General features: G+C 47.3%; 1 protein-coding gene across 1 annotated transcript in view; it reads right to left on the bottom strand.

Moving 5' to 3' along the window:
- The window catches only part of LOC148122150 (lactase/phlorizin hydrolase-like), a 35,125-nt gene extending 22,367 nt beyond the window's left edge, over positions 1-12,758 (bottom strand). The window contains exons 1-5 of the mRNA XM_087906564.1: positions 12,079-12,758; positions 9,468-9,547; positions 4,752-4,835; positions 1,932-2,034; positions 709-787 (exon numbers count right to left, since the gene is read on the bottom strand). Coding sequence (XP_087762690.1) covers positions 709-787; positions 1,932-2,034; positions 4,752-4,835; positions 9,468-9,547; positions 12,079-12,727 — 995 coding nt within the window. The 5' untranslated portion in view covers positions 12,728-12,758. The remainder of the gene's footprint in view (positions 1-708; positions 788-1,931; positions 2,035-4,751; positions 4,836-9,467; positions 9,548-12,078) is intronic.

The raw sequence follows: 12,758 nt of genomic DNA, 5'->3' as shown, positions 1-12,758 counted from the left end.
CATTTATTCATTCATTCTTTCATTCAGAGACTCTGTGTGAGGAGTGTGCACACGGCATGTGCAGAGGTTGGATGACAATTGTGGGTGTCAGTCGTCTCCTTCCAACACGTGAGCCTGAGAGACCACACTCAGGTCATCAGACTTGGGCACAGGTACCTTTACCCATGAACCATGTAGCTGGCCCCATAACCTGCTTTCTCTGCCACATATGTGCACACTATCCCAGTATCCTCATCTCAGCTCTGCTAAATATGCAGACCTGGGAGAATCTGACAGTGAGGACACAGGACCTGTAGGCCCAGGCACATCTCCACGAGCTACTGCTTCTCTGGCCTCCCTCTGAGCCTCCACCTCTCATCTCTTAAACGACTGTGACCTGTTTGCTGTTCCAGGAGGCAAAGTCAGGACTGGTGAGATGGCTCAGCAGTTAAGACCAATTACTGCTGTTGCAGAAGGCCTGGGTTTAGTTCCCAGCATTCACATGGGAATTCTAGTTCCAAGGGATCTGTCATTCTGACATTCTGACCTCTGTGGGCTCACTCAGGCAGGTGGTGCACCTGTATGCTCACTCAGGATGCTGCATGCGCGCACACACGCCTCAAACAAAACCAAAACACAAGGACAATGGTCCCCAGTGATTGCCCATGTACGCAACAACAGAACCCATAGTAACCGTTACTTCTTGTTAACGGCACAAGTCAGCATTACCTCTCCTCAGGACTGGATGAACAGCTCAGGAATGCATTGATGTCGAACCCAACCATCTGTACTTGGTCTTTATTTATGGCTGTAAGAAAAGCAGCTTTGTTAACTGTGTGTGGAGCTGGAGCAGAAACATGCAATCTGTAGTTTACTTCATTTTAAAACCACTCTAAACACAAGTGATGATGATAAGACTTTCTGAAGATACCATGGATGCATCTGGTCTGCTTAGAACTAGAATGTTGGTCCTCATATTTCAGAGTGAATATCAGTGACACAAACACTTCAGAAGATAGCTGGACCCACCCTTGAGTCTTGGTCATGGGAACGTGTTCATACCTCCTTTCGGGCTTTTTATTTTTTATTTTTTTATTTTATTTTGAGATAGGATTTCACGATGTAGCTCTGACTTTCCTAGAACTTGCTCTTAGAGTTGAATGGCTTTGAACTCAGAGATTTGCCTACCTCTGTCTTCTGAGTACTAGGATTTAAAGTGTCTGCCACTGCCACCTTCTTGTGAAATTTTTGAAAAAGAAGGTGGGGGAGTTAATTGGCTCGGTGCCTTCTGGGTAAACAGGGGGAATTAGCTAAAGCTCCAGAACCACACAAAAAGCCTGGCATGGGATGAGAGAGATGACTCTGGATAAGAAGCAAATTGTTCTTCTAGAAGACCTGAGTTCAGATCCCAGCATCCACTGCAGGCAGCTCACAACTGCTTGCGAGTAACTTTGTTTCCAGAGGATCCAACAGCCTCCTCTGTTCTCCTCAGGCACCTGCACCAATATGTACACACACAGACAAACACACAGACACAGACATGCACACACACGTGCACTAAATAGACTTCCCTTGAGTTCAAGGCCTGGCAGGACTATTCAGTGACGTCTAGACCACAAGGTCCTACACCAGAGGTTTTCAGCATCTTAGATGCTACCAGGACTGCTCAGACAGCGGAACACAAGGATATGTTTCCATTCTGACAGTTCACACCTGAGTCAGGAACATGTCATATTGGGCACCCTTGCCATCTGTACAGGACCACTCGGTGTCCCAGGACAGGAGGAGCTCACTGCCAGGGAAGTTATGGGACTTTAGCCTCACCTGGTAGGCTCTCAGTCCAGCCATTTTCCTAAGCCCCTCCCGCGTGAGAACCCCCGATGTCAGTATTGCTTCCCAACACACAGTGTAACAAATGCCACTCAACACCTGCCACATGCTGGCCCACTCACCTTCAAGAAGGCTGAAGAGCAGTGAGGAGGGTCTCCTCCCTGTGGATGGGCAATCCTGAAGTTCTAGGGAATAGATGAAAATCTTCATTTTGGGCTCAATGTTCTAGAAAAGATGAAGACCAACAAGTGTGCCTTTAGTAATGGGAACAGGGGAGAAGCTACATGCTCACCTTCTAGAAACAACCTCAAGTCACCCCATCTACTGAGGGCAGTGACTTGGACTCTGGAGAACAACACTCGTCAGTGACCATCGGCCACCAGCCCTTCCTAAATGAACTGAAACCATAGCAGCTCATTTTAGAGAGAGGACTTCATACGCCAGCAAGAAGATTAGGGTCAAGAGCAAGGTTTCTGCTTGTGTAGGAGCCTGCACTTCCTAAAATGTTTAACCAAGATGCTGTATCACCATGATCATGAGTGTTCATGGTTTGCTTAAAAAATACTCTGCTTTGAGGAGAGGGTGCCTGAACTGGCCTTATCCCATAGCCATACTGATGAATATCTTGCATATATCACCATAGAACCTTCATCTAGTGATGGATGGAGATAGAGACAGAGACCTACATTGGAGCAGTGGACTGAGTTCCCAAGGTCCGGATGAAGAGCAGAAGGAGGGAGAACATTAGCAACGAAGTCAGGGCCGAAAGGGGTGCATCCAACCACGGAGCCGGTGGGACTGATCTAATAGGAGCTTACAAAGGCCAGCTGGACTGGGACTGATGGAGCATGTGATCAAACCAGACTCTCTGAATGTGGGTGACGATGAGGGCTGACTGAGAAGCAAAGGATAATGGCACTGGGTTTTGATTCTACTGTACTGACTGGCTTTGTGGGAACCTAGTCTGTTTAGATGCTCACCTTCCTAGACCTGAATGGAGCGGGGAGGACCTTGGACTTCCCACAGGGCAGGGCACTCTGACTTCTCTTAGGACTGGAGAGGGAGAGGGAGGGGAGAAGAGGGAGGGAAATGGGAGGAGGTGGAAAATTTTAATAAATAATAATAAAAAAGCCCCACCCTCTTATACCAAAAAAAGAAAGAAAGAAAAAAAAATCTCTGCTTTGTGATATTGAGAATGTACTTTGGCTGGTAGAGTGTTTTTCTAGAATGTGTAAAGTCCTGGCTTCCATCCTCAGTGGTACATAAACCAGGTGTGGCGGGGCAGGTATACAATGTCCACACTCAAGACATGGGGGCAGGAGAATCATAAGTGCAACGTTAGCCACAGAAGACCAGCCTGGGTTACATGAAAATCTGTCTCAGTATATATACTTTAGATAGAGAACAGATCGGACAGGTAAACAAGTTGGCTATGGCAGCCATGTCCTCATAGGAATTCCTATACTTTCCTTTCTTCTTTGGATTTGTTTCAAACTTTCTGTAATAAAAAGTCAAGCAAATGGCTACAGTGACAAATTGGTGGTTAAGGGCACCCAAATCACAATCATGAGTTCAGGTCCTGTGTAAGAAGCAGGCCTCCCAGGAATGCCTGTCACTCCAGCTCTGAGGGATGTGATGCCGTCTTCCAGCCTCTGTGCACCCAGGCAATACCTCTCCCCCCAAGCAGGAGGCACATGCATTTACACAAATATGTACAGTCACACTGAAACATAAACACAAACTGTCTTAAGAAATCCTGTCTTGAAAATAAAAATCAGTAAAATGACATAGGGTCTGGAGAGATGGCTCAGCGGTTGAGAGCACTGGCTGTTCTTCCAGAGGTCCTGAGTTCAATTCCCAGCACCCACATGGTGGCTCACAACCACCTGTAATGATATCTGGTGCCCTCTTCAGGCCTGCAGGCACATGTGCAGATAGAACACTGTATACATACATAATAAATAAAGAAAATGTTTTTTAAAAAATCAGAGGCGCTGTCACTTTGAGATCTCAGCTCCTATGGCTGATATCCCTCTATTCTTTGCTTCTTTATTTTTGAGATTGTCATTTAATTACAACATTTCTTGCTTCTCTTTCTTCCCTAAGCCCTCCAATATACTTCTCCCTCCTCTTCTTCAAATTCATGGCCTCCTTTTTTTGTCAATTCATATTGCTTGTGTAATGTATTTCTAAGTATGCTTATATACATATATTACTAACTGTAACCTGTTCAGTCCATATACTGTTATTTGTATGTGTGTTTTCGGGCTGACCATTGGGCACTGGACAGCCCACTGGTGTGCTCTTCCCTGGGGAGGAGCCCCTGTCACGCTCTCGCATTACTGTCCCCTGTAGTTCTCTGTGCACAGCTGAGGCTTCATGGGCTGTCCACTACTATGTTGGTGACACTCTATGGCTGTAGCTTCTGATGTTACTGGGAGACACAATCTCACAGCAAACTTGCTATGCTCTGCCTCCCACGATCTCTCTCTCCCTCCCTCTATAGCTTTTCAGCATCTTTGGTGTAACGGGAAATTGTCTTCAGGCTGGTATGTTTGACTTCGCTTTAAAGTAGTGTTACTGATGGTGGGTTTGGGGTGTCTGCACACATTTTCATATGGCAGCTTGTTCTCCCTTCTCCATTCCTCTCTCTCAAACAGGGTCTCAGGTAGCCTAGGTTGGCGTTGACCTCATTGTTTAGTTAACAATGATTTCCTACTCCTGATCCTCCTACCTCCCTAGTGCCGGGATTACAAGCAAACTTTACTACACTGTTTCATGCTGAGCTGGGGATGAACTCAGGGCTTTGCTCCTGTAAGGCAAGCAGGCTACTAACTGAGCCACAGAGCACACCCAGGGACTGCCCACGGGGAGCCCACATCTAGCTACAGCAAGCCCACATCCTGATGGTCTCTGTAACAATGGAAAAGCCCTCACATTACCTGTAGGTCACTCAGCTTCTGTGGTAGAGTCGCCACACTCTGACATGTAGAAGTCAAATCAAGAGAGAGGAAGTCAACCGAGTCCTAGAAACAGGGAGATAAACCATTAGAACAAGGCCTCCTCAGAAGTGTGCTGGTTCTCCCCATGACTAACCCGATCTTGGGATTCCCAGGAGAAAGCTGCAGATGAGTGTGCATGTGACTACAGCAGGGGCGTGAGTATGGTGAACTAGTAAGTGTGAAAATGTGTGTGTGGGTGTGCGGTGCCAGCAAATGGAGGAGCACGAAGGGAGGGAATTGGAGTCTGGAGCTTCCCCCAGGGGTCCCCCTCCCCTGACCTTTGTGACATCTGGGAACCGTCTTGGGTCTGGGTTTGGTTTTAATTTCAGGCCACAGCTTGAAGTTCACCCCAGTCAAGCCTGGCTTGAGCAGTTCTCCCAGCAGACAAACAAGCCACACAGCCCTGATCACCTGCGCTCTCTAACCCATGGTCTAGCTAGGGATTCCAGCTCACTGAGCATGTGGCTCAGTAGGAAGAACACTTGCTGAGCGTGTGCAAGGCCCAGGGTCTGTCACCAGCACTGCATTAACAGGGCATGGTGGTGCCTGTCTCTCCTTCAGCATTCTAATCCTTGGCTACCTTGTGAGTTCAAGGCCAGCTAGTGCAACAAGAGATCTTGTCTTGAAGAAGAGGAGGAGGAAGAGAATAGTGACAGGGCCTAGAAGCTATAGGTGTCTGCCCTCCACTCTGATGACCTGAGCTCAACCCCCCATCACACATGAGGGTAGAACTGAGACTCCCCAGATTTCCCTCTGCTCTCTACATAAGTGCCATAGTGTGTTCATGCCTACATAGAGATACACAGATACAGACAGATACATACCACACACACATACACACACATACAACAAATAACACATGTACACCACACCACATATACAGACACACAGACAGACGAACACATACACCATACCACACACAAAATAAAAATGTAATGAATTTTTTAAAAATCAAGGACAGTCGGGCAGTGGTGGCACACACTTTTCATCCCAGCCCCAGGAGACAGAAACAGGCAGATATCTGAGCTTGAGGGCACCCTGGTCTGCACAGCAAGCTTCTTACAACCAGGGCTACACAGAGAAACCCTGTCTTGAAAAAGAAAAAAAAGAAAGGAAGGAAGGGGCTAGAGAATGGGCCCACTCAGTGAGTTCTTCCCATGCTTTCTGATGTCGAGTACACACCGAGTATCCACAAGCACGTCTCATTGGTTTTGTTGTTGTTTGTTTTCTGAGCAGCCTTTGTCTGGCCTAGAATTCATTTGTAGACTAGGCTGGACTTGAACTCCTAGATCTGCCTGCGTCTGTCTCCCAAGTAGTGAGACTAAAAACATGTGTTACCATGTTCAACACGAGAGTGTCTTTAACCTGAACGCTGGGAGATGGAGATCGGTGTGTCCTGGGGGTTCACTGACAAGTCAGTCCAGTCAAATCAGTGAGTTCCCATTTAAGAGAGAGACTGAGACCCTGTCTCCATAAAAGGGGAGGGGTAAAAAGTGACAGAAGAAGACACCTGTACCGTCTGTACTACTACATGCACTGCGGTACTACGCCTGTAGTGCGGACCCGAGCCGGGCAAGAGCCTGGAGATTTGAACACACAAAGACACACAGATAGAAACACGTGTCATCCTTGCAAAAAGAATGCCCCCTTTATTGTGTACCAGAGCCGCTTATATATGGTTCCTTAGCTGATAGCCACGCCCTAGCTAAACCCACTAGAAACCATTCCCCTGTCATCAGGAACTCCTGAGGGTCTCATGCTCACAGTAGCTGCAAACACAGGAAAACAAGTTGTTTTGCTCAGAGCAGCTGCAGGTTTACAGGAAATTCAGGGTCTGGGTCCACAGCCCCCAATAGACACCCAGTGTTGGCCTCTGGCCTTCACAAGCACCTGGACACACACTCACAGATGAGCAGGTTCGTGCACCTGCACACACATGTAATACATTAGCACATGCACAGACAGAGAAAACCAATCATAATAGAAAAGATAAGATTCTACCTGGTCTGTGGTTTACATATGTGCTGTAGGAAGGCTTGTAGCTTGTGGTTACCCGCCTACTGAGGCGTGGCCTCTTATACTATATACACGGACACAGAACCTGCTGTATCCGCCCCTTTTTCTCTTCCTTCCTTTTCGCCAGCTGCTCATTTGGATTGTTGCATTGCGGGATTCAATCTCTGTCCTCCATTCAAGCAGAGAATTCTAAGTTGTGAGTTTACCCCTAAATAAATAACTGTCTACTTATCACTTCTGAGCTAGTGTGGGATTTCTTTCAAGCGTTCATGCACCACTAGGTCCCCTCATCACATATGCTTGAACAACTTTAAATTCAGGATCTAAGCATGACAAGACAGCAATGTAACTCACACACACACACACACACACATGCACACACACACACACACACACACACCTGCCTCCACAATCCGGACCGACCACTCTATTTTTCTCTTGGCTGGAATCTCACAAGTTGATAACTGCCCTTCCCTCCAAGAGGTCAGCTGTTTCATAGGTCAGGAACCAACTGGGAGTCACGTGTCCAGGTCCAGTGCCCTAGCGCCCAACTCTCACTGGCTCCCCAATGCCTTCCTATCAAGTGATCCCCGGTGTCCACCAGATTCCACATCTGCCAGCTCAGGAAATTGAAAACCACATACGATACAGCTCTGGATAAACAAATCTCTTGCTGACTAGATGCCATCTAAATTAATTTATAGAGTAATAATTGCTATCGAGAGAACAAAGGGTTAGTCATAAAAATCCTTGTCCAGCAACAACCTTTGAGCTGGTATTTTGCCCCTGCATGCAGCGCAGAGCTCAGGGGTAAACGCAGGACAGTGTCTGGGTTCCTTCTGAGAAGTGCAAACCCTGGGGCCTTCAATGGGCCTGAGCAGTGTGTGCCTCTCTCTGGCTCTGGACTCCCTGCTTTGCCCTGTGTCTGTCTAATGCTGGCGCTGGCTTCCTACCCATACATCATCCCTGCCTTCCCTGTTTTCCCTCCTGTCCTGTCTCATTATGTCTAGTAAATTTCTCCCTACTGTTAACACCCACACAACAGTGTCCTCCAAGGCCAGGGTGATGGGACGTGCCTTTAATCCCAGCACTCAGGAGGCAGAGGAAGGTTGATCTCTGAGTTTGAGGCAACCTGATCTACAGACTGAGTTCCAGGACAGCCAGGGCTACACAGAGAAACCTCTCTCAAAAAATAAAAAAAGAGTGTCCCCCAGTAGGAGGCTCTTACCTGGGCTCCTCTCTCCTGAGGTGCTCTTTCCCCATAGGGAACTATTAGCTTAGACCAGCAGAGACCCTGGGCTGGGGATGTGGTCCAGCAGGGATGTTTGCCTAGCATGCACAAAAGCCTGGGTTCCACCCTAGCATGATGGAAACCAGGCATGGTGATTCATGCCAATAACCCAGAACTTGGAGGGTAGAGGCAGGAAGGTCAGGAGTTCAAGGTCATCCTCAGCTATACAGTGACTTAGGCTAGCCTGAGATACATGTGGCCCTTTCTCAAAAGCAAAATGAATAAGCAAATAAAGCAGTGTATAAATAAATAACAGTTACTAGAGGAGATGGTGGGGACACCTGAGTCTTTAGAGCTTGTGCCTAGACAAGAGGATTGACCAAATCTGAGGCCAGCCTGTAATCTGGCTGTTCTAATTTCCCTAAGTCAGTGACATAATGTAATCTGTGAGAACATTTGACAATAGAATATGGTAAAGTCACACACGGTGTTTCATGCCTCTAATCCCAGACCTCAGAAACAGGAGCTAGAGACCAAAAGCTCAACGTCAACCTGGGCTACAGATGGAAGCCCTGTTCGAAATTTTAAAAATCACAGAGGATGTCATCAGGATGGTACTCTAAGGCATATATTTTGTTTATAAGCCTTATTTATTTTCTTTTCTATACAGCATGTACGAGAGCCCAAGGGAGCCAGGAGAGGGTTATGGTTCCTTGGAACTGGAGGTTACAGAAGGTTGTGAGCCTTCATGTGGGTGCTGGGAACTGACCCTGGATCCTCTGGAAAAGAGCAGCCAGTGCTTTTAACCATTGAGCCATCCCTTCAGCTCCCAGAAGTATATAAATAAATACTTTAATAAATTACTAACTCTTAATTTTTTTTTCTCTGTGGGTATGTGTAGACCAATTGGGTGCCAAAGTATATTTGTTTTGTTTTATTTGACACAGTGTCTCAGAATATATCTCTCCTGGCCTGAAACTCACTAGTAGCCCAGGCTGGACTCAGACTCACAGAGATCCCCCTGCTTCTGCCATCCTCTGTGATTAATCATAGCCTGAGGACCAACCCCACCCCTGCCCACTCGTGAGACTAACAGTTCCAATTTCCCTAAGTCAGTGTCATGAAGTCAGCACAAGTAGCATTCCTGCATGTCCTAGATGAACAACAACACTGGCCAAACCCACCCTCTGCCCTTTGACCAACCCTCCTCCCCATCCCTGATAAAAACCCTAGCCCGTGGGAGAAGCTCAGTCTCCTCTTCTCTGGTGACAGCCCTTCTCAGGTTGACTAATACACCTGTGCCACTGCCACTGAGCAGCCTCAAGCTCTTTTCCTCTTACACAGGCCTCATCTCAAAATAAATAAACACAATCACATTTCTCCCTAGGCATTACAGATGCTGCATCTACCTTGGTGAGTGCAGCCGAGGATGGGGTTAGCAGGAGCTCGGGGATATCTTCAGCCTTCAGGACCACAGAGAGCCTTCCTCCTGGAACCAAACAGGAAAGAGCAGTAGTTGAGGGAGGGCGGAGCTTCTGAAGGGATAGATCAGGACCATGACTTCTTTAGCAGCTGACAGACTCCAGAAAACAAAGGGGCTAAAAATACAATGTCTCAATAAGAGATTAGTTTGGTTTTTATTCAGATTTTTTTGAGACACATTCTCATTGTGTGACCCTGGCTGTCTTGGAGGTCAGCTGGCCTTGAATTCACAGAGATCTACCTGTCTCTGCCTCCCAAATGCTTGGACTAAACTTGTGTGTCACCATGCCATGCAAAGAGACTGTTGTGTACGAATCAAGACCCACATAGAGAGCACTTGGAAAAGTCAGCATAGAAAGAATTAACCCAAGGTGACAAGAGGACCTTTTGCCAAACTCTATTTAAAGGCACAGTGCTCCAGGCTGAGGATGCAGCTCTGTTGGTAGAGAGCTTGGAACAAGCCCAGGGATTGATTGATTGACTGACTGATTGATTGATTGATTGAAAAAGCCCAGGGATTAATTGCTCGATTGATTGAATGACAAGCCCAGGGACTGATTTAACCCAGGGACTGATAGCCAGCACAGGATAACCAGGCATGGTGGCACAGGTCTGTGATCTCAGCACTTGAGAAGGAGAAGCAAGCAGGATCAGAAGCCTGAGGTCATCTCGGCTATATCCCCAGCTATATCTCTGGACAGTCGGGACCAGAGCTGCCACCTAACACAAACAAAACCCAAAGTCAGGGTGCTCTCCGGAACCTCTGTGTCTCTGTCCTCACTGCAGTTACTGTGCCTTGATGGGGAAACAAAGGAAATACTGATGTGTGCATGCGTTTTGTTTAGCTGTCCCGCAGCATGGTGACTGCTCTCAAGCTTGTGTGTGCACCACAACTGACTGGAGAACAAGGGTAGGAAATACAGAGCTGCTGGGTGGGGGTGGTGCATGCCCTTAACTGTGGCACTTACAAGGCAAGGCAGAGACAGGGGGATCTCTGAGTCTGAGGCCAGCAGGGTCTTCAGAGTGAGTTTACAGGCCAGTCAGGGCTACAGAGAGAAGCCCTATCTTGAAAAAGTAAGCCAAACCAAACAAAAAAAAATTCAAAAACAAACAAACAAACACAGGACATTAAATCTATTAATTAAGTACATATACACACTCAGATGAAAAAACCTGATTCACATACACAAGTAATATATGAAATTTAGGAAAAAGGAAAAAGAAAAAGAAAACTAACATCAGGACCTACCTTCAGATTTCGAGTCAAGGGTAAAGATACAAATGTACCCAGGAACATAACAACCCTTTTAAAAATACATAGTTGTTTTTATTTATGTGGATATTTCTATGTGTATGTGATCATATGAAATGCATATATAGATGTCAACAGAGGCCAGAAGAAAGTGTGGAATCCCCTGGAGCTGGAAATACAGGTGATTGTGAGCCACTTGATTTGGGTGCTGAGAACTAAGCTCTGGTCCTCTGAAAGACAGCAATAACTCTTAGCCAATCAGGAGCCATCTCTCCACCACCTTGACTCCCAATGCCTCTTCTTTTTTTTTGAGACAGGGTTTCATGTAGTCCAGGCTGGCCTCCAAATTTCCAAGTGGACAAGGATGACCATGAATTGATTATTCTGCCTTCAGCTCCCAAGGTGACCTTGAACTCCTGGTCATCCTGCCTCCACCTTTTCAGTGCTTGGCTTACAGACATGTGTCACTACACCCAGTTCATGCAAGGCAGGAATTGGAACCCAGGGCTTCCTGCATTCATGACAAGCACTCTGCTATGCAATCACACAACCATATTGTTCATTTAAGTTTGTTTTTTTTTGTAGGATCGTTTTTAGAGATGGGGTTTCTCTGTGCAGCCCTAGCTGTCCTGGAACTCATTCTGTAGACCCTTGAATTCAGATATCCACCTGCCTCTGCTTCCTCAGTACTAGGACTAAAGGTTGACATCACCATAATCTGATGTGGTATTCCCCTCCGTATGCTGTAAATACCAATGGCACTCTCTCTCCAAGGCAGCTCCAGGTACAAGGAACCCTTAGAAGAATGTGGGAGGAATCCTGACTTTATAAACGTCCCTTCAAGGAAGGGCAGAGAAAGACAGTTGCTCAGACTTGACCCTGAGGAAGGGTCTAGAAGATAGTTTTCAAGGGCTGGAGAAATGGTTCAGCAATAAGAGCACGGGCTGCTCTTCCAGAGGTCCCTGGTTTGATTCCTGGCATCTACACAGCAACTCAAACCCTCTGTAACTCCAGTTCCAGGGGATCTGAGGGCACAGGCATGCACATGGTGCTCATGTAGATAAAACATGTAGATAAAACACCCACATATCTAAAATAAAAATAAAATCACTTGCGCACACACACACACACAGACACACACACACACACACGCACACGCACGCATAGACAGACACACAGAACTCCTAGATGTGTACAGGTGGGGGCCTCATCAGTTCCTGTTAAGGAAGCAAACAGAGGAGGGTGGTGAGAGCTGCTCACGGGCCACCACGTCTGTGTGTACTCACCCTGAGAAGAGAACTCTCTGTGGTAAACTTCAAAGGCTTTCCTGTGGGCCTTGCTGAGGGTTTGGAGAGCAGAAGCTTTCGAACCCTGGGGGGCAAGATCCAGGATCACTTTCTCCAAGTCGCTGAAGGTGAACCAGATCTCAGCAAGGTCCCCAAAGGACTGGAAGGCGAACGTGGCATAGTCGGCAAAGAGGTCAGCAAAGTCCCTGTCTCTCTGGATGGTGCCGCGGGTGGGTGGCGTCTGGTGGCACAGGACCACCATGGGCTGAAGCTGGGCAGCCTTCAGGGACTGCAGGAGTTGTCGGTAGCACCGCACCGCTTCCTGGTCTGGATTCTTGGGGCTTCCCGTTGGCAGAAGCTGTGCCCATGATAGAAGTACTTTGTAATGGGTGACCTGACTGGCACGAAGACTGCTCAAGTACTGTGGCAAGAAAGAGGGCAATGGCTGCTGGCAGACGTAGAAGTCCTTGCTGCCAGGTCCAAAACCAGAGCCCTGGGTTCCCAGTGGATGGCTCAGGTTAAGCACTAAGTCATTTGTAAGAGGACCAGCGGCTGAAATAAAATTTCTATCGGAATCCCAGGCAGTCCCCTGGCATGAAAGACTCAGGAGGACAGTGCTCAGGAAAAGGGCTGTCCAGGGCAGATCCATGTTCAAGGAATGGTTAGAAGCACTGGTAGGA

The sequence above is a fragment of the Myodes glareolus genome, chromosome 5 (genome assembly GCF_982192425.1).
Source record: "Myodes glareolus chromosome 5, mMyoGla1.1, whole genome shotgun sequence".
Taxonomy (NCBI): Eukaryota; Metazoa; Chordata; class Mammalia; order Rodentia; family Cricetidae; genus Myodes; species Myodes glareolus.
The sequence above is the reverse complement of the archived record's forward strand: the minus strand, read 5'-3'. Positions and strand labels throughout refer to the sequence as shown.